Raw genomic sequence first — 23,343 nt, forward strand, 5'->3', positions numbered from 1 at the left:
TGGTTAGTACCTGGGTGGGAGACCTCCTGAATATACCAGGTTGCTGCTGGAAGAGGTGTTAGTGAGGCCAGCAGGGGGTGCTCACTCTGTGGTCTGTGTGGGTCCTATCACCCCAGTATAGTGACGGGGACACTATACTGTCAGAGAGCACCATCCTTCGGATAAGACGTAAAACCGAGGTCCTGACTGAGGTCTGATTGACCTGAGGTCATTAAAAATCCCATGGCACTTCTCGTAAAGAGTAGGGGTGTATCCCTGGTGTCCTGGCCACATTCCACCAATTGGTCCTTGCCAATCATGTCCTCCTAATAATCCCCATCCATTGAATTGGCTCTATCACTCTCTCTCCTCTCCCCCTATAGCTGCTGTGTGGTGAGCGAACTGGGATCGTTGTTCTGTGGCTGCCGTCGCATAATCCAAGTGGATACTGCACACTGTTTGAGGAGAGAATCCCTGATGATTTTAAAGCGCTTTGGGTGTACAGTAGAACATATGAAAGCACTATATAAATGCCTCATTCCTTCATTCATTCAACAAGTTGATTACAATTTGATCACATAATGTTGTTTAGTTTTAATTTGTTTAGAATTACTTAGATGAAAATGATCTTACTAAATGATCTTACAAAATAGTTACTTTTGATAAAAACAATTAATGAAACTGAGTTATCATAATACCCACCACAATGAGAATTCAAATGAGGAAAGACAGCTGACCATCACTGCATTCACGACAGGTAAGCGCAGCTGTTTAAGTTTCATTGGGGGAGACAGGTTTAAGAACATAAAACGCAAAGTGCTGTTAGAAACTTCACTTACCACATCGCTTAGCGCACCATTATCTTCATGTCTCTGCAACATCTGTCACGTTTTCTCACCCGAGCATGTGGATATTATTGTTTTTGTCAACATGAACATGAAACAATATAAACAAGATAACCACATGCTAACGATAACGGTGTATGTACGTTCTGTGCGATAATTGGTGCAGTCTGCTCTATTAGCGCTTTTTCCCAATCACGCTGCTTGAGGTTATATGGCTTTTGTTCATATTTTTTTTGTTTACACATAATTGTTTAATGTTTTGAACCAAAAGAAAACCTTAAGATATATTGTAAGCTTGTGTATATTGCCTAACCGTAAGCTTGTTAAGAAATGGTGACAAAAACTTACAAAAAAAAACATATTTCTTGTTAAACTCCATTTAAATAAACAAATATTGGAATATACATTTTTTTTATGAGCCCAAATATTCTAATACAATATTTTTTGAAAAAAGCCAATCCTTACTCTGGGATGTCCTGAAGCCTTCATCACTGCAGTTGGACCTCTCTCCTTGAGGTTCTTGATGATCTGGTAAATGGTTATTTCAGGTGCAATTTTCTTTGCACCATTTTCCTTGCACATGAGGCCATTTTGATGCAAAACGATGATGGCTGCACATCTTTCGTTGGAGGGAACCACTGCTAACACAAGAACACAATGATTGAAAGCACTTCTTTCTTTGAAAGCAATTCATTCATACTTTTCCATGTGCTGATGTGCTTTACTAACATTTTTAATCTGTCCCTGTCACAAGCCATCGTTCCACCCTGCATCATCCCGGTCCCGAAGAAGCCTGTTGTAGACAGTTTAAATGACTACAGACCAATTGCCTTCACTTCTATTGTCGAAAAGTGTCTAGAGAGCCTAGTAATGAGGCACATTAAAGCCAGCCTTCCTCGCACTTTTGACCAATTTTTTATTTATTTTTTTGGTTCGCGTACCTACCCGAAGTGATAAGATAAAATAAATTTCTGCATCAAAATTTATAGACAAGACAAGTAGTTTGTTTAGACATGGTTTGTAATTCCTTACAAACCTGGGCACATATATTCAAACACATAACTATAGAATCAATTCTTAATGCGCATGTGAACGTCATCAGCGTCTATCACAGGTTCGCGTTTAAAGTCTGTTTAGAGAGAACGGTGTCGTCTTAGCGGCCCCTAATTTAATAACAAACTATCATTTAGACGGAAGTGAATCAATCAAAACTAACTTTAGCTGGAAAAAACATTTTTCAAGAACCAGTATAAAACTAAACCAATCTCTGTTACCTTAAATTATATGTTTATCTCGGTAAAGCTGCTTTGAAACAATCTACATTGTTAAAAGCGCTATATAAATGAGGATGACTTGACTTGACTTGACAGGGCCAACTGGTCTACAGAGGATACCATTGCCACAGCCCTCCACGATGCTCTGGAACATAGAGGGACATACGTCTGGATGCTCTTCATTGATTATAGTTCTGTGTTCAATTCCATCATACCAGACATACTTATCAGGAAACTCCTTTACCTGGGCCTCTCCGCTCACCTCTGCACCTGGATTATGGATTTTCTCACTAACCGCCCTCAGTATGTCAGGCTCGGTCTGCACCTCTCCTCCACCCTCACTCTCAGCACCGGTTCCCCACAGTATTAAATGTATCCTGTTTTTAGGACCATTAAAGCAGTTTAACATAAGGCTGAAACATAAAATGGGGTGGGTGTACAAATGAAGGGGTATGAATACTTTTGCAATGCACGATATACAGTTGTAATCAAAATCATTCAACCACATTGCAATCAATTTCCAGACTTTCAGCTGTTAGCAATTAACAAATCAAACAAAAGTAATTGAAATAGCTCAACACAACAAATGTTTCAAGTGGTTTCCCAAAATTCAACTGAAAATGCAACTTTTAATGACTTCTGCGGTCTCAAAATTATCCAACCCCTTCATGGCAAGCATCTTTAGTACTTAGTAGAACACCCTTGTGCTGTTATTACCTACTAAAAACTAGATGTAACCAGACACCAGCTTCTTGCAGCGTTTCTGAGGAACCTTAGCCCATTCCTCATGAGCAGTGGCTTCCAGTTCCCTTTCAGTCGATAACGTCAGACGTAGTCGACGGTCGGCTGAATTGGGATCTCGCTAGAGAGCCTATCCTCTTCGAGCACTATTGAACGAGCCAATGTAATTGGCGTGCGTGATTCGCATCACACACTCCGCCCCCGCGGCGCGGGTATAAATACGGAAGTGGATGCACGCACTAGTTGCCTTTCGCTTCGGAGCCGATTGTTTGATGTCTCTGAGAGTGCTGTTGTCTACAACGAGCGAGTGTGTCTGTGTTCTTCAGGAAGACTCTCCCAGTGCTGGTGTTCTACAGCGCGAGTGCAGCGGTGATCGCGAGCTTTAAGCTCTCAACTGCTGTTTTAACAGCAACAAATTTCTAAATGTTTGTGTGTGTTGATGGCTGTTTGTGTGTTGCCGCGGTCATTCCCCTGTGTGCTCCGGCACTGGTGACGGTCCTATTTTCTGAAAGAGCAACACGGGTGCGTCTGCGTCTTTTTCAAGATGTCATTCCGCCCGTGCGTTTCTGGGGGCTTACAGCACGCTGAGACAGCTTTTGTGGACAGCTCATGTTTTCACTGTGGGAACATGACTGTCGCAGTGTTGAGGGCGAGACTCGCCTTCGTTCGCGGAGAGCGAGTCCCCATTACCATGCCCCACCCTCGGGTACTGTGTGGGATGGTTGACCGGAGGATAGTGTTGGATGTCCCGCCCGGTAACCATTCCCTGTGGGCTCCTCACTCCTCCCTTCCACTGCAACCACTGGAGTCTCCGGTGTTGTCTGCTGGTCCATCTGTAATGGGTGGGCCAGTGGTTTTACTCGGGGCTACCCTGGAGGACAGGACGCCGATTGCAGCATCGGAGGGTGAGCTGACTTCTAGAGATGATGACTCAGCTGCAATTATCAGCTATGCTGAAACGGGCCGCCGAGGCTGCCGGGCTCGAGTGGAACCTCCACCGTGTCCCGTTCAGTCTCGGTTGGAATCTGGAGTTTGGTATCTTGGGGCGGGCCGTGTTGGTTCTCAGCTCGCCGCCCCAGTGCCTTTCTTTCCCGAAATGCATGGAGAGCTTATCAAGTGGTGAACAGCATCTTTCTCTGCCAGAAACTGCCTGAATAGCTTTTCCCCCTCATTACCCTTGATGGAGGAACGGTGAAGGGTTGCGAGGTGTCCCTCCATTGGAGCGGTCTGTCGACACAGGTGCACCTGTGTCCGGCGGCCGGTGCCTTTTGGGGGGATCCTCGTCTCCCCCCTAAGGGCTGTGAGTTTTCGTCCGTTCCGACGGGCAGAGCTTACAAAGCCTGTGGGCAAGCCGCTTCCTCTTGCGTGCCAAGGCGTTGCTGCAGGCTAGGGCACCCATGGCATGCACGAGGGTAATCCAGACAGTGCGCTCATAGGTGAGCACCACACTGCATCCGACCTCACCCTCCGGGGCATGAGTGTCGTAGCGTGCGTGATCGGTCTGGCGATGTCCACCTTGGTGGTCCAGTAGCGCCTTCGTTGGCTCAGCCTGGTTGGTATGGCGGATGCGGACAAGGTTCGGTTCCTGGTCTCCCCAATTTCCCAGGTTGGGCTGGTCGGCGACGTGGTGGAGAACTGCATCCAACAGTTCTCTGCCGCTCAAGCGCAGACGGAGGTCATCCGGCACATCCTGCCCCGGTGGCCAGCTGCTGCCTCGCCCCGCCGCCGGTGGCAGCTCCTCCGCCTGCTCGTCGCCGTGGGCGTTCCCCGGCCGCCGCTCCTGCTGGCCCTCCGCAGCAGCCTCCACCCAGGCCTCAGCATGGAGCCGGCCGCAGTAGAGACGCCCAGCCCGCTCCTGGCGCTGCCAAGCCAGGTGGCAAGCGACAGCGAAAGCATTCCGGAGCGGGCCGCCCAGGAATGGATGAGATGCTCTTGGAGTGGCACGGTCACTCCCTCCCCCCGGGTGAGGGCCGGGTGGAGCCTTTGTTTGTGTGTGTGTCTGTTCCGCCGCTGGCTCCCTAAAAAAAAAAAAAAAAGAAGCGGAGCAAGTGGTACCCACACTTCAAAGAGAGAGCAATTTCATCTGTTCCTGGGTCCCAAGAAGGCCAGTCTGGCGGGTGTGACCCTGTATAGCCTTACACCCCTCAGCTCCCCCTTGGTCGCCAGCAGGCAGCTTGGTGCGTTCGAGGACCCGGTCATCCGCCTTCTCACGCGCAACCTGCCGCTTGTGGAGACAGGTAAGTGTTGCACAGCACACTAACACCACTCTCTCTACTTTGCTGCCCCACCTCAGGCTCGGCTACCCCGCTCAAGTCAGTGATAGTCATCACATTAGGTGTTGAGCGGACGTGCTCCTGAACATTCAGTGATATTCATCACACCGAGTGTTGAGCAGTGCTCCTGACTTGTGCGTGCTTATCTTATCCTGCTGGCGAAGGATTTGATATAGCCGCTCCTCCAGCCGGTACGAAGGCAAGTTGTAAACTCGTTCTTCGTGCTACTAGGTGGTGGGTCGTGACCATCTTGGCCCAAGATTGGTCTGCAGCTCCGACCCGTAAGACATATGCTTAAAAACAGATCTCTACCTTCCGCACCGCAGGCCATCCTGTGGGTTGCGTGTAAGGGTGGAGTATCAGTACAGTGTCCTTCCCTTCGAGTGCTCCAGAGCCCGTTGGGTCTTCAGGTCAACTGGAAGAGATTGGCCCAACTAGACCTGGTTCCCAACGACAGCCTTCCTGACTTCCCCAGAAAACTCTTTCAGGGACGGGGCACGATGGCACCCGCGTTCTTCCCCCGGAGATTCCGGGCGGTCTTACATCTGAACGCGGAGGTTCAGGTGGCTATCACAGGGACATGTGATAGTTACCATCACTTCTGCGAGCACCCCCTAGAAATGGGTAGCGTGCTTACGCCTTTAGAAGTGGAACCTAGTCGTTGAGTGCGTCTTCTCTCCAGAGGAGATCCTGAAAGCTTTCGATCACTTCAGTGCTCTCTTTCCTGCAAAATGGGTTGGAGTAGGCTGTTTTCCTTCACCCTCAAAATGATGTTGCCTCGGTGTTTAAACGACGCTCATCGTGTTGCAGAAGTGTGCAGACGCACGTTCTGATCGTCAGGTTCCTGAGGAGCAAGGTCTTGTAAATCCTTGCGTCCCTCTTTATCCTCTTGGGCCTTGTCCCTTGTGCGACTGCACTGCAGAGACCGCCCCTGAGCCACTGCAGGCAGTGAGTTAAAAATTTTGTTATATCAGTTCTCCTGCTCACGTGGTCTCTACTAGAGGGTAGGGACTTGCTCGCTTTCGGTCAACGTATTGTGCCTGGAGTCTGGGCCGGCTAACTCTCACAAGCTGAGACCCCGGCTCGGATGGTGCCCAAGGTTCCTACCTCTCCCGTAATAGGAGCAGGTGGTGAGCCTGCAAGCGCTGCCCTGGAGGAGGCAGATCCAGCCCTGGCTTCTCTGTCCGTTCGCTTGGACGTGTACAGAATGCAAGCCATAGACCTCAAACCAGCTCTACAAATATCTGTTGGAACTCAGCAGAGAGGGAAGGCTGTTTCCATGCAAAGTTGCACTTAGTGCTTGCCTTCATTTCGGTAAAAATCCGAGATTTAACATGTCCACTTAGGTGTTGAGCTTCTCTATGATGAGTGTAAAGTGCTCCGCCTGGGCGTTGACGAAATGCTTTGCTAAACAGATTCTAGAGTTGGGGGCTGGACGACACCTAGTTGAACCGCTGCTTCCCGTGGGCTCCATTCTCATGAAGCCAGTTTCACCGTGAGCCCGGTTCAAGTGTCGGCTTGCTGCGCCATTCCCCTCCTATGGACTGGATACGTGCGCCTTTCTACTCCAGTTGATTTCCCTTAAAATTGAACCCTGTTGAGTTCCTCCACACCCCTCCGACGTCGGACGTGCGGAACGTCTGGTGTTAGGCCTACCACTCGTAAGCAGTGTGGAACCTGTGTTAGGCTGGGTCCATATGTTGCGGTCCCTACGGCGACCCCATATGTGTATTCTTCCACGATACGGCTCCCTGCGGCGAGCCCGTGTCTTCCCTCGGCAGAGTCTCTCTGCCATCACTGTCCGGTGTGTCTCCCCCCGTCTTAGGCTGGAGCCACCCCAGTGACATTCCATATGTTAGACTGCCCGGTTTCCGCCCTGTTCATATGTGTATTCTCCACGTTACCTCCCTCTGGGTTGGATGTGGCTTCCGCAGCGTCCCTTCCTTCCAATGTACGGGGAACACTTTCCCAGTGGTCCTGTAGGAACAGCAGTGACTTCCCTGGCCTAAGCCCTTTCCTTCCCCGCCTTAAATTTGCGGGGGCATCAGGAGGCTTTGGTTTAGGCACTGGAAGATGGCAGCGTTAGTGGCGTTTTCAAAGGTTATCCCAATTCAGTCGACCGTCGACTACGTCTGACGTTATCGACTGAAAGGGAACGTCCTGGTTGCGTATGCAACCCACCGTTCCCTGAAGGAGGGAACGGAGGACGTAGTCCCCTTGCCACTACCGCTGGACCACCGCTGACCCCGGGTTACTCTCGGCTCCTCAGCGAAAAGCAACTAGTGCGTGCATCCACTTCCGTATTTATACCCGCGCCGCGGGGGCAGAGTGTGTGCTGCGAATCACGCACGCCAATTACATTGGCTCGTTCAATAGTACTCGAAGAGGATAGGCTCTCTAGCGAGATCCCAATTCAGTCGACCGTCGACTACGTCCTCCTTTCCCTCCTTCAGGGAACGGTGGGTTGCATACGCAACCAGGACGTTCAGTAATATTCTTGGGTTTGTGTGCTGCAACCACCTTCTTCAAATCCCACAAGAGATTTTCAACTGTAGCTCTTGAAAAAATAAAGAGACCACTGCAAAATTTGCCGTTTCTCTGGATTTTTATTATTTATATTAATTTTATATTATTTTATTAATTCTTTATAACTTAACGTTCTAAGGTGTGCAATTATTTTCAGGGAAACGTACGGCTAAAGTAGTTCCAGGCGGGTCTTGACCTCGTTACATGTCCATATCATCTCGCCAAATTATTTCAAGTTATTTTAAAGGTCCGTACAGCCTACAACAGCAAAAGAATCAAAACGACACTGACCAAGGAAATAAATACAGGAAACAATAGGATAAAAATGAGAAATTATTTCCAAGTTGTATTGTGTATTTTGAATTTATTATGTATTATGGAAGAGCACATACTCTCTTTCTACCGCTCTCTTGCCCACTCAAACGCACACATAAACAGTACGGACACACACTCGCACAGAAACGTGTTGTCAGCGCTGCTCTGACGATTTTATCAGTAAAATAGTTTAACAACTTAAAAGCTACATGAAATTTCTCACTAGCGAGACCTAACAGCACTGTTCTTGGAACATATAAACAATATAGTTTCAAGTTTCAATATAGAAAACAAGATTATATTCATTTTTAAATAACACAATACTAATGTTTTAACTTGGGAAGAGTTCAGAAATTAATTGGTTGAATAACCCTGATTTCCAATCACAGCTTACATTTATCTTGGCATGCTCCCCATCAGGCAGCTTGGTTTTATTTAATGGCTGGTGACCCTCTTTTTTACATTCCAGAGCTTTTCAGTGGGGTTCAGGTCTGGAGATTGGGCTGGCCATGACAGGGTCTTGATCTGGTGGTCCTCCATCCACACCTTGATTGGCCTTGGTTGTGTGGATTGGAGCATTGAACTGCACAAAAAAACAATCCTTTGAGTTGGAGAACATTGTCAGAGCAGAAGGAAGGAATATTTCTTTAAGGATAATCTTGTACATGGCTTGAGTTGTGCATTCTCGCAAAGACGTACTGTATCTGCCTTATTCTAGCCTTACTGAAGAACCACCAGATCATCACCAATCACTAAATTACACAGTGGGTGCGAGAGACTGTGGGTTGTAGGCCTCTCCAGGTCTCTGTCTAACCATTAGAGGAACAGGTGTAGGGCAAAGCTGAAATCTGGACTCATCAGAGAAGATCAGGCAGATCTGTCTTTGTGAAGCCTGTCTTGTAACTGAAGCAACATAGGCAAGGTTATCCTGGAAGAAAACATGCTTCCTTCTGCTCTGACAATGTTCCCCAACTCAGAGGATTGTTTTTTTTTCCCACAGGACAATGATCCAATCTACACAGCCAGGCCAGTCAAGGTGTGGACGGAGGATCACCACATCAACATCCAGTCATGGCTTTTTTTGTTATTTTGACCAGTTGTCATTTTCTGCAAATAAATGCTCTAAATTACAGTATTTTTCTTTGAAATTTTAAAGAAACATTGTCAGTATTTTGTAGAATAAATTAAATGTCATTTTACTCAAACAGATACATATAAATAATAAATCCAGAGAAACAGCTTTTTTTTTCCCAGTGGTATCTTTTTAATTGTTTCCAGAGCTGTATATACACAGTGCTAAAGTATTTTTACCCCTTCATTTTTTTCACATTTTATTTATGTTGATGCATTGTTACACTACTTTAAATTACTTTTTTTCACATCAATCTACACTCCATACACCATAATGACAAAGCAATAAAACAGATGTTTGATACCTTTGCAAATTTATTAAAAAATAAACGAACTAAAATATTACATTGCATAAGTATTCATACCCTTTTTTGGGACACGTGAAATTTAGCTCAGTAGCATTCAATTTTGCTTGTAGATGTTACTACACTTAAAGTGGAGTTAATCTGTGGCAATTTCAATTGAATGGGTATGATTCGGAAAGACTTATCACCACTCAATAAAAAGGTCTAACAGCTGAAAATGCATATCAGAGTAAAATCCAAGCCATGAGGTCAAAAAAACTGCCTGTAGAGCTTAGTGACAGGATTAGGTCAAGACACAGAATTGGGGATGACTACAAATGCTGCTGTTAAAAATTCAGCCTGTAACCTGCTTAATCCTTAATGGAAGAAGTTTAGAAAAAACAGAACTCTTCTTAGAGCTGGCTTCCTTGCCAAACTGAGCAATCAATGGAGAAGGGCCTTGGTTAGAGGGGTGACCAAGAAGCTGATGTTCACTCTAGTTTAGCTCCATGATATATATGGAGATAGGAGAAACATATGTAAGGACAAACATAACTTCAACATGAAAACCCACTTGGATGGATTCTCTCAGACTGAGAGAAACAAGATTATCTGGTCTGATGAACCTCAGTTCCAAGCATCATGTATGAAGGAAACCAGGCACTGCTCATCACATGCGCAATGCCATCCCAACAGTAAAGTGTGGTGGTAGCAGCATTATGGTGTGGGGGTGTTTTTCAGTGGCAGGGACCGGGGGACTCGTCAGGGTAGAAGGTAAGCTCAACGCAGCAAAATATAGAGATAGCCTTAATGAAAACCTAATCTGGAGCTTTCAGAACCTCGGACACGGCAGACGGTTCACCTTCTAACTGGACAATGACCCTAAGTACACAGCTAAGACAATGCAAGTGGCTTATGAACAACTCTGAATGTCCTTAAGTGACCCAGCCAGAGCCCGAACTTGAACCCAATCGAACATCTCTTGAGAAACCTGAAAATGGCAGTTCACAGATGGACCCCATCCAACCTGACAGAGCTTGAGAGGAAAGCTTGTCGCAACATACCCAAAAAGAATAAACTAAGTACTCAGTTAAGGGTACAAATACTTATGCAATGTACTTATTTCAGTTTTTCTACAGTTTTCACAAATCTGTTTTTTGCTTTGTCATCATGGTGTATGGAGTGTAGATTAATGTGAAAAATATATATATATTGTAGATTATTTTGAAAGTGATAAGATTTAAATATATATATATATATATATATATATATATAATATATATATATATGGATGCATTACATTGAATCCAGAGGGAAGTCCTAAAAAATGGGCATTATTTTATTTTATGTTTTCTCATTCACTGGGCACTGAACAACCATCTATTTATCGATTTCATATTGACCAGTGCAGAGAAGAGTGTAGGAAATTGCGTTTATGGGAACAGCAATGGCCACAGGCCTCTTCTCATATTGCAGACCTGGGAAAAGGTTAGCTCAAGAACACATGTTCCAAATTGAACTTAATATGGGCTGAGGAAAAGGTCAAGGAGGGCTACTGGTCAACTATGGCATAAGAGACATCAGCTATGAGAGCGAGAGATCAAATAATTACCCACTAACATGCTAAGATGGACAGCATTGTCACCTGCGATCACACACCTACACACATACTGCTCCATCATGCCCTTCCTCAAAGCTTGTTTAAATTTTGTATTCAAAATATTCATATCACAATCACTCATAGCCTCCCTCCAACACCTAATTCCTGCAATGTTAATAATGTATTGCCCTCAGTCAAATTACAGCTGGTAGCAGCTAGGAGGATCATGTTAATGTAATGAAGAGCACAACTGCAAGAGCCTCACTGATCGTGTGTGAAGGTTGAGAAAACATTAATTTAGTTCTGCTCCCATTTGCTTAGGTATAAGCCTCATTAAAAGAGCCATTATCAGTACAGCACTGTGAGTATCGATTGTCACATACACATACAAACACGTACAACCCTCATCTCCTGCAAAGTTCAAATGAGGTATCAGGAAACTACTTTATTGTTCTCATTTGTCTTGTTTGGGGTCTGTATGGCCAGTGTATGACCCCAACTCTAAGATGAAAGGACAGATGAGATATATATATATATATATATATATATATATATATATATATATATATATATATATATATATATATATATATATTTATTTATTTTATTTTTTTGCAATATTATTTTCATGAAAATTAAGCAAGTTCATTACTGTAATTTTTAAAATATTATGTATTATATTATATTGTAAATATTGTTATTACTAGTAGTATACTATACTATTTATGTTGTATGTATTATTTTTAATTATTATATTATATATTAAATAAAAAAATACTTCGAATGTAATGACAATTCCGGGGGAGTGTCAAGGCAGCACCAGACTCTCCCCCTCCTTCCACCCATACACAACCATTACACTCACCTGAGTTATAATCATCCACAAGGAAAGAAGTCAATCACTGACTGTATACTTCAGGTCCGAACCCAAGAGGTGGTCAGAGAATGGAATAAGGTTGCCCCACTCACTGCCTACTGGTAGGGACTGGAACCTGCCCTGTTGCTGCAACACTCCATGTATGACAATACCATGGGCCTTGAGCTTTTTATCCAGCTATCGGTTAGACTGCCTTTGGATGAAGTCCTGTGTAAGCGAACATCTTCCCTGACCACTAGTCAATTCACCATGCCCTCCAGAATCAGATTGAACCGGAAGTGCAAGTGGATCTTCCATTTCACACCCACTCAAATATCAACGATGCATGGAAGATGAGGTGTGCTTACACTCCGGAGCTCCACTGCAGACATCATTATTGGGTGACTTTGGCTCCAGCAACACTCACGTCAGTTCTTGTGGTACTCTGGAGAAATTTTTGCCAGTGAAAAGACTGCTTCCACGGATATTCCTTTGCCAGAGTCGCATGACAGCCATCTCCTCCAACCCTTAGTCTGTGAGAATTTGTACTTCCACCATTCCAAGCCATCATCCCCACAGTATACCAGTCATGCGTCATCAGTTGTCAAGGTGGTGAAATGGACATGGGGAAGGTTTAAGCAATACAGTCTTGGGCCATACTGTACCTCCCCAGACAAAAAACTCCAGAGATTCCTAGGTTTAACAAATTTCTACAGGCAATTCATTAGAAACAACATTTGGATTGTGGACCCTTTGAATTCCCTTCTAAGAACCGAGCCCAAGTCTCTGTCCTGGAACCATCAAGTCACAGGACCATCCAAAGTCTAATGGACACTTTCACCAGTGCACCCATCCTGTTACATTCCGATCCGAGTAAAGCATTCGTTGTTGAAGTCGATGCCTCTACTTCAGACGTTGGAGCTATCCTATCACAGCGGCAGGGGCACCAATTCAATACAATATGGGCCTTCCTCTTTAACTATTAGCAGAACTACAATATTGGCAACTAGGAGCTATTGGTTATCAAGTAGAACCTGCTCTGCCGGAATGTGCCATGGGGCACACTTACATCCCCTCCAACTTGTTAATTTCCCCAACATCTTCCAACAGGCAAGCTCCTTCCTCTGCCAGTTCCTCGACACCCCTGGTCACACCTGGTTGTAGATTTCATCAAAGATCTTCCAGTATTAGACTTCAACACCTGCATGGTTGCAGTAGTTCAGTTCTCTAAAGCGTGCCATCTGGTGTCTTTGCAGTTAATCTCCTTGGTCAGGAGAAGCCTGGGACAGATGAAGCAGAGGATCCAGGAGATCGTCTGCTTCTTAAGGACATATTGCCACATCCATAAGCACAGTTGGAACCGATTTCTGTCCTGAGCCGAGTATGCATAGAACTTTTGCTCCAGCAACACTCGCCTCAGTTCTTGTGGTACTATGGAGAAATTTTTGCCTGTGAAAAGACTGCTTCCATGGATATTCTTTTGTCGGAGCCGCATGACAGCCATCTCCTCCAACCCTGAGTCTGTGAGAATTTGTACCTCACTCCTGTAACCCTGCTCAGAAGAGCCCTTGAAAGTACTAGAGTCAGCGCACGTACATCTTCTATATGCAAGAAGGTCAGAGACATCCAAATACCAACCGGAACCGCAGCGAACTTCATATACTTTTGAAAATTCAGCGTTTAGTTGATCCTGATAAGCGCTCATTGTCACAGTTGTAAATACAACAGCTTTCTTCTTCCATGGGGGGGTTTGGTGTCACAATGGCTTTTTTTCCAGGCGGACCATTAAAGAATGTGACACATTGTCTCCTGGAAAGCAACCAATCAGATGATGACTTCGGAACTCCCAAAGTGTTTCTTATTTTTTGCGCCTTATGCAACAGACGTTCAGCGATCGGTCCATGAGCGTGATGTCTAAGGCTTAGTCTAACCTGTTGTTAACCTAATTTCTCCTCTTTGTGACTTATCATCGTTCTTCCTCGTTGTTTCACAAGTTGAATCTCATCATCAATCTCCTTGTTGTTTTCCACATCAACTTCTTTCCATTGCAAAGACTGTTCACTTTAATTTTCCTCTCACTCTTTTAGATAGATGGATGGATGGAGGCCGCGGAGGCATGGTAGTGGGCTTGTGTTTTGCTACGCACTTCATTCCACCAAGAGTTGTTTGTTTTATTCTTATTTATTTAAATCCAGATAATTGATTTACAAAACATTGAAATGAAGGTACAAATTATACTAAAATAAAAAACTTCAAACAAATTTGAAGTGCTAGAAAAAAATATATAACACCAAATAAATTTACTTAAATGGCTACAACAACAAAAAATTAGAAAAAATAAAGTAATAGGGAATGAAATGGAGAAAAAGGTCGCACTTGAGTCATGCTTGTTAGTAGTAATTACTCATTTATCCGATGTCATTGTAATGTGTCAAACAACAGGCTAATTAACTTGTCCTTTTGATGAGTTACTTCGTAGTCCCCCCTGTCTGCAGGTAGTAGATGCTTAATGCTTCTTCATTCCATTTTAACATGAGCTTAAATGTGTGCATGTGTATCACTTTATGTTGTCAATGTAAGGAACTCAGCTTTTTGGAAATATTAATAATCAATAATATCTTGTTATTATTAATTATAAATATTTGGGTCAGTTAATTGGATTAACTTGATGTGGCTGAATTAATATTACAATCAATTAATCAGTTCTTCCAACGAACTATTTTGATTATTAATTTATTCTAATAAAGGGTATCTTCCATGGCCACCGAAGAATAATTATTTCTTCGCCTGTACAGTACTTTGAGCCAGTAGCAAAAACCGTGATCGTAAAGTGACTTGTATTGCAAACAAAACAGAACCAAATACATATTATGTACAAGTTTTATTAACTAAATACAGATATTTATATGAATATAAATAAACTAAACAACATACACACATGAATACATAAATAGGTTAGTGATAGGATGAAATTGGAAACCGGAAGAGGGTCTATGAGAAGAACCATCAGAATTTCATTTTCACATTTCATTGAATTGAATACTTGCATTTGTAATGGGAACAATTCTTGAAGTTGTTGAAAATTGGAGTCGTTGATGGTTCCGGCAGTGTCAAGTGGAAGTTGGTTGAGCGTTCTCTTTCTCCAGGAACGCATGACTGGTTTGGTGAAGGCCTGGGACTCTGTTGAGGCCACGCCGAGCACCCAGGAGAAGTGAGGAAGTCGGAAGGATGGGTGATTGGAGTCGTTGTTGGTTGGAGTCTTTGTTGGTTGGAGTCTTTGTTCCAAAACTCCTGAGATTGTCCTTGGTTCTTTGTGAGAGAGTCTTCTCTCTTTTCCATGAGGCCGGATCTGGTTGGAATCGAGGCCTGCTGGGCCCTGGGGCCCCCGTGGAGGGGGAGGGGGCTCCCCAGTCTCACCAGAACAGTGTTGCGGCTGGATGAAAAAACTAAGAGAGGGCAGTCACTGTTGCCTGCCTCTGATATACCCTGAGAAAGAACCAACCCCTAAGGTTTGAATGGACCTATGAGTAAGGTGACATGTCCGAGAGGGGAAGCGGCTCTTCGTTGATTTATGGTCTTTGTCCCCAGCATGCTTAGACTGTTCATTCAAGCTCAAATAGACATAACAAATTCACATTGCATTCTAAGAGAAGGTGATGTACATCAAAGTGTGTGTCATTAAATGAGGATTAATTTGCTAGGAAGCATGATACAGGTGAGGTTATATTGACCGTTGGGTGGTTGTTCAACCACATACACCCCAATCAAACATACCATGTTGTTATACCTAATAGTACACGAGACAGTAAATCATCACAATTTCTGTGAGGCATGTTCCTTCATAGATCAGAGTAACACCGCAAAGTTTATTTAATTAAAGATGGTCTCTCTCTCTTAAGCATGTGGCGCATGTGGCCACATTCCTTTGAGGTCGTAAAGTCTGTTATCAGTCTTAAAGTGTTCTGTAACCGGACACCCGGCTGACAAAGTAACTTCATTTGTGAGGTTAGTTTTGGGGGAGAGTTTCATAGACCTTTATATTCATTAAATATAGTGAATATGAATAATTAGTGTGTGTCTGATTGGTCCAGACCCTACATCAACTTGTCAAAATATCTCACATGCATTTTTTTGGTTATTGCCATGTGTTTATTGAACAGAATGCAACATTCAGCAACAGAAATGCATCAAGTACAATGCAACATAAAACGTCCCATAGGAAAGAACCACAAATGAGCATACACAGACATTTGTATGCTCATGGCCCGTGCTGTCACCAAGGTTACGGTGCTACTAAACCTAATTTAAATAACCAGAGAACCGCCCTCTCTCTCATAAACGCATGTCTTTCGACCAGCCATAATGTTATGTGCCTCTAGAGGTTTTTTCTGACACTCCTGGACCCTAATGACTTGTTGGTACGTGAGAAGTCTATGCTGCACGTAGGCCACTTAAAAATGTCAACTACTGAGAAAGGAATTGATCATGGACAACTCTTAATAATGTAGTGTTGGACACAGTTAGTGTGAATGATGGAAACTTAATGAGCACACAGACTCACACGCAGATGTTTGTGTCCAACACCAATGAATCATCCACCCAAATCACTGTTTATAAACAGTTTTTGACTAACTTCACCTATAAACATTGTTTTTAATTGAAATTTCTGTTTGTGGTATTTTTAGCATTCTGTTGAGTCTATTGTGCATTGAGGATTGTGCTATGCACAGGGTGTACAGTAAGTAGTTGAAAGTAAGAAAGTGTACAGTAGCCATTGATAGTGAATGGATATGCCAACGGAGTTATGTTTTATGTTGCAGTACAACTCAAGCTCTATTGACAGCATTTGTGGCATGCTGACAGTTGTTATTGAACTATGGGAATAATAATTCTTGAGGTTTCAAAAGCAGAAGTATAAAGCATGTGTTTTTTTATTAAAGCACTTATATTAGTTATTTTGTCCCAAAATGAGTATAATTTGAGCACTACATTGACTAAACTTTTCTTTTATCTGTGGACTTTCCGCTGTAGGTGGATGAACTGGTTCCGGTTGTTTTAGAGGTGCACCAAAATGGGAATTTTGGCAAATACGGATCACCAAAAAATAGATTTTTGATTAGATATTGATTAGATAATGATCTACATTTTTACTAATTATCCTCCATAAAACACTCGCCTAAAAAGTCCAGATCAATATGTTCTTCAAATAGCACCAAACATCATGTACTGGAAAAAAATGGTAACACTTTAGTTTGGGGACTATTTCTCACTATTAACTAGTTGCTTATTAGCCTGCATTTTACTACCATATGGACTGCATATACTTATTCTGCATGACCATCCCTTAATCGTACCCAATACCTAAACTTAACCACTACCCTATTTACAATTAATAAGCTGTAAAATAGGAATTTGTTGAGGAATTCATTGAGTCATGTAAAAACGAAAACCGGTACAACCTTAGAAAACTGCAAAAATGGATTAGGAAAATATGCATGCCTAAGTTTAAGGCCATTTTAAATTTCCAGTCTCGGAAGAAATGTAAAAATTCTAAGGGTCATGGAAATTGAATTATTAAATTGTTTAAAGGGTTAGTTCATCCAAAAATGAAAATTATCCCATTATTTGATTACCCTCAAGCCATCCTAGGTGTATATGACTTTCTTCTTTCAGCCGAGTTTTATATAAAACCGAGTTATATTAAAAAATATCCTGGCTCATCTGTGCCGATAGTCTCGTGGGTAGAGCGTTGACAATATAGCGCTATTGCTCGAGCAGCGACCCGAGTTCAAATCCTGGCTCGTGGACCTTTCCCGATCCCGTTCCCCACTTCACTTCCTATCTACTCATTGTCCAATCATAATAAAGGCAAAACGCCCAAAATAAATCTTTATATATATATGTGAATGAAGAAAATATATAAAGATTTATTTTGGGCATTTTGCCTTTATTATGATGAGTATTATATATACTGGCTTCTCCAAGCTTTATAATGACAGTGAGTAGAGTTTTTGAAGCTCCAAAAAGCATATCCGTCCATTATAAAAGTAATCCATACGACTCCAGGGGGTTATAAGGGCCTTCTGAAGGGAAGCGATGCGTTTTTGTAAGAAAAATATCCATATTTTTTACTTATAAATTATACGCAACGTATACGGCCGTACGCAAGTCTAGTTCCGGGGGGAGTGACCTCTGACCCGACGTATGACGTAGGATTTAGGAGTAGCGTAAGCTCAGGTGAGAGTAGACGCCTCTCTCGTTTCAAACAAATAGGGCTGGGCTACAAGCTCAAGCTTCTCCGACATTTCTCTTTAAAAATTCTTGTTTTAGACTTCTAATTCGTGATCACCAAAATTAATATTAAAGAGGTGTTTGAACTCGCAAGTACGATGTCAGGCACTGTAATTTGCTCTGGCCCCCTTCCTGTTCGAAGGAGTGATGAGATAGTTAGTAGATTGTGTTCACTCAATGGCTGACTGTCTAAGTGGTGTCCGCAAAATAATATAGAATTCATAGACGATTGGAAAAGTTTTTGGGGCAAACCTGACCTGTTGAAAAGAGATGGTATTCATCCCTCCTGGGATGTTGCTGCTCTTCTCTCTAGTAATTTGGCTCATAGTCTTAGAGATAAAACATGACAATCTGGGGCTCAGGTCAGGAAGCAGACAAACTGGCTAAACCAACTGTCTGCTAGCGGCCTCGCGTCACCAAGGTCAGATAAATCCCATCACATAGAGCCTCTTTCACCTAGATATCATCATATAGAGACTGTGTCTGTTACCCGAATTTGGAAATCCGAATTATGTCCAAACCTTTCTAAGGTTAAAAATGTAATTGATTAGAAATTTAATTGATTTAAAAAATAGATATAATACAGATAAACAAAAGATAAAGCTTGGGTTGCTGAATATTCGATCCCTTATTTCAAAAGCGCTCATAGTTAATGATATGTTTTCAGATTATAACCTAGATGTGCTGTGTTTGACAGAAACCTGGCTAAAACCAAACGATTACAACTGTCACTGTCCCGCTAGCGGGACAAATAACTTTACTTCAAAATATTACTCCAGTCTTCAGTCACATGATCCTTCAGAAATCAACAGTTGTGTACAATTTTTTAGGATTCTTTGATGAACAGGAAGTTAAAAACAACAGCATTTATTTGAAATAGAATCTTTTATAACATTATAAATGTCTTTACTGTCACTTTTGATCAATTTAATTCCTCCTTGATGAATAAAAGTATTATTAAAAAGCATTGGTGAGCATAAGTGACTTCTGTTAAAAACATTAACAATCGTACCGACCCCAAACTTTTGAACGGGAGTGTGTATACATATATACATACATTTATATATATATATATATATATATATATATAAAAATGTATTCGTGCTGTCAAACGATTCAAATATTTAATCGCGATTAATGGCATTAATGCCATTGTTACCTCGCGATTAATCGCACATTTTTATCGATACTAAATGTCCCTTGATTTCTATTTGTCCCATTATTTTTTCTAATTTGAATGCTCTTATCAACAGGGAAAAGTGGATCGGCAGTAAGTTTGTTCTTAGCTGTGGTATGCATGTGCTTCTGTCTGAAGTCATCCATTGTAGAGCTTAGATCGGGCCCAAAAAATCAAGCCCGACCCTACCCAACCCCGTGCACATTGTGTCCGAGCCCGGACCGGCCCAACACATTAACTGTAATTATGAGCCCGATTTAAACCCGACCATTTTTTAAATACGTGGGTTGTTATAACTGACGTTCTCAACTACTTTCTATGTTACTTTCTCCCGCCCGCAACATTTTTGTCCCGCTCCCGCCCGCAAATAGACTTTTTTTTGTAGGCTACCTCCACCATACACATCAGCATAAATGCTCCTGATAAATTATTTGTTAATAAAGCATTAACACACAAACCACTGTTATAACATAAAAGTAAGCAGATACTGCGTGCATGGTTTGGCATGACTGAATGCGCGCAGAGTGTGCTCCCTTAAAAATTCCTAAAAAGCTGACATCGGTTCATCGCAATCTCACACATCTCTGTTATGATCAATGAAGCTGACTGCACAATGAAACGTTCATTCACTTTGTTTGTTATAATTAGAGGACTTGCCAGCATACAGAATTCACCTCTGAACAAAAAGTCTGTTTTGAGCGGTGAAGGGAGTCTATCATAATCTGTCTATCTATGCTTCTGATTGGCCATTGCGTTCAAGAAATCAAAACATATCTCTGTGATTGGCTACATCGCTCAACGCTGCAAACATGTTATAAAAAGAAACTCTCGCCTGTAAATCGTTTCTATTTTGTTTTAGTTGTTCTTGTTGCTTTTCTGCAACATATGAATAAAAATGTATTAGTTTTATGTATTATTCATAGATATTTCTAGTTTGCGGGAGTCCCGCGAATCGTTTTATTATCCCTTACCCGCACACACAGAGTGAGTGCTCGCACTCTGCAATGAAATCTAGTCCCACGCTGCACTCTCTAGATCGGCGTCTCGCGCTCGCGCCCGCGCCATCCACTCAAAACGTAATATTAGCCTACTACTCTTTGGCCGCAAGCCCAAACAAGTGTGTGCGGCGTGCCTGTTGTTTTGTTTCCGGTCTAGCTATCCGGTGTGATGTACTTTTTCTAACGTTACTAGTTGTTGCTACAGCATGTGAAAAAAACTACAAAATTTGCTAGGCCAAAAAGAGCGTTAATCTCGCGATAAAAAAATTTACGCCGTTAAAATGTTTTTGCGTTAACGCCGTTAATAACGCGTTTAACTGACAGCACTAATATATATATATATATATATATATATAATTGTCTTTTTTTCTTTTTTTTTAAATATGTTTGTAAGCAACTGAAAAAAGCACAAATGTCAGGGCATGTCAAAACATCTCAAGGACCCCAAAAACACCTTAAACCCCAGAGGGTTAAATCCTAATTTAATCATGACAAACTATATATTGTTGGAAAGGTCTAAGACTCCTAAATAGATATTTTAGCGCTGTTTTTTTCTTACAAATTATGTATGAATAGTAATATATGAATTTCTGACAAGAGTGCGCCTCAAAAAATCTACGTCATTACAGGAGTTTCTGACCTTTGTCACAAAAAGTCGACACACACTTTTAATAAGTGAAACTTTGGTTTTTAATGCTAAAAATTCATAATAAAACATAATCTAGTATTTGTCAATAATAAAAGATTAAATTATATTTTAAAAAGTAAAGTAAAAAAAAGCTTACGAACTCAGAATTCATCCTGTGAAAACCGTTTTGGACGTTGCGTTACCATAGAAACTGTATTTTTTTATTTGGCCCCTCCCCTTTTGGGCATCATCTTTCATAATTTATTAATAAAACCTTTTCTAATCTTGACAAAACACATATTGTCAGAAAGGTCTGAGTCTCAAGGTTCCATATTTAGTTACAGAAGTGATATTTTGGATAGAAATTTATTAATTTGTTATGTCAGAATCCATACAATTAAATTCAATGGAATTCAATGGCACCCGGTGGCTATTTTTGGTATAACGCCTAAACAAAATTTCACGGGAACTTAAATTTTTGTGATATCAACTTTAAATTTGAAACACAACTTGGTTAGATATATAGATTTCATTTTATAGTAATTTAAAGTAAAAAAAAAAAAAAGTATTTTATATAAAAAAATATTAATAAAGTATATTTGATTTACTGTAAATTTTAACTTCCATAACTTTTTCATACTTTAATTTTTTAAAATGCTTTCACTTCAGTAATAATCTGCTGATTGTTTTCTTTAAAATATTCCAAAGCATTCTTGAATTACAACCATTTAAGTTTGTATAGTGCATTTTAATGTCAATTATCAAAAGGGGGGGTGACAGTTAAGGGGTTAAATGAGTACACCTTTAAAGACGTAAACTCAATTGGAGTTAGACAACATGTGTCAGGACTTACTCATTGTCGTAATCATACTCTAGATCTAATATTATCATATGGAATCAATGTTGATGCTGTTGAAATTCTGCAGCAGAGCGACGACATCTCAGATCATTATCTAGTCTCATGTAAATTACAATTAGCCAAGGCTGCAAAGCCGACTCCGTGTAACAAGTATGTTAGACCTATCACTTCTGCCACAGATTGCTTTATCAATAATCTTCCTAATCAGTTTCATCATCTCAGAATCCCGGATAGCTTAGAAGAACTTGATATTGCAACAGAAACTTTTAACTCTCTCTTTTCCAGCACTTTAGACACAGTTGCTCCGTTGCGCTTAAAGAAGATTAAAGAAAATATCCAACACCGTGGTAAAATGGAGCGAAACTGGAAGAAAACAAAACTAGAGGTATTTCGGATTTCATGGAAGGAGAGCTCGATTGCTTACAGAGATGCTTTAAAAGCTGCTAGATCTGCTTATTTTTCAACCCTATTAGAAGAAAATAAACATAATCTTAGGTATTTATTTGAAAAAGTGGCTAAACTAACGAAAAAGAAAACTTCAAGCCCAGAAGTTTCCAAGAAACACAGCAGTAATGACTTTATGAACTTCTTCACTTATAAGATTGATAATATTAGGGACAAAATTATAACTATGCAACCGTCTTCTACAATATCACATCAGGCAGTGCATTGTAGTCTCCCTGAGGAAAAATTTGATTCATTTATTGCTATAGGAGAGGAAGAATTTTGCAAATTCGTTAATTCATCTAAATCGACAACATGTATGTTAGACCCTATACCGACTAAGCTACTGAAAGAGATGCTTCCAGATGTCATAGATCCTCTTCTTAATATCATTAATTCATCTTTGTCTCAAGGATACGTACCAAAAACCTTTAAGCTGGCTATGAATAAACCGCTTGTTAAAAAAACGCAACTTGATCCTTCAGAATTAGTCAATTACAGGCCGATCTCAAATCTACCTTTTCTGTCAAAGATATTAGAAAAAGCAGTATCCTGACAATTGTGTTCCTTTCTTGAAAGAAATGATATCTGCGAGGATTTTCAGTCCGAATTTAGACCGTATCATAGTACTGAGACTGCTCTCATTAGAGTCACAAGTGATTTGCTCTTATCATCCAATCGTGGTTGTATCTCTCTATTAGTGTTACTTGATCTTAGTGCTGCATTTGAAACCATTGACCACAACATTCTTTTAAATAGACTAGAAAACTATGTTGGTATTGTCACAGTGTCTGGTTTATGTTCCCTGGTGTCCACTAGAGGTCCTCTTTCCCCACGGTGTCATTCACGTTTGGAACTGCATTCCCCACAATCTTTGTCTGCGCTCATCACTGTTCATTGCACTCAGTTGTTCCCCATCATGATTGTCTTGTTCTGTGTATAAATACCCTGCCTTTTTAGTGTTTGTTACGGAGTCCTTGTATATTGTCACACCACTTCTGGTAGCCTGTTTTTGCCTGTTTTTACCTGTTCTTGTTTGTTTTCTTGTTTTTGGATTGCCTTTTGGATTTTGACCCTTGCCTTGACTTGTTTGTGAGTACGGATTACCCTTTAAATAAAACT

The 23,343-nt window shown here is 41.6% G+C and overlaps 1 protein-coding gene across 6 annotated transcripts in view; it reads left to right on the plus strand.

Annotated features, from left to right (window-relative positions):
• specc1 (sperm antigen with calponin homology and coiled-coil domains 1) overlaps positions 1–23,343 on the plus strand; it is a 369,724-nt gene that overhangs the window by 264,394 nt on the left and 81,987 nt on the right. For 2 of the 6 annotated variants that reach the window (XM_077231913.1, XM_077231916.1), the window contains one exon: positions 8,954–9,193. The exons of the other annotated variants lie outside the window; for them this stretch is intronic. In XM_077231913.1, the coding sequence (XP_077088028.1) occupies positions 8,954–9,046 (93 nt within the window). In that variant the 3' untranslated portion in view covers positions 9,047–9,193. Of the gene's footprint in view, positions 1–8,953; positions 9,194–23,343 lie in introns of those variants that run through there. 6 annotated transcript variants of the gene reach the window in all.

The sequence above is a fragment of the Siphateles boraxobius genome, unplaced genomic scaffold (assembly GCF_051911475.1).
Source record: "Siphateles boraxobius isolate OS27281-9 unplaced genomic scaffold, OSU_SipBor_1 16, whole genome shotgun sequence".
NCBI lineage: Eukaryota > Metazoa > Chordata > Actinopteri > Cypriniformes > Leuciscidae > Siphateles > Siphateles boraxobius.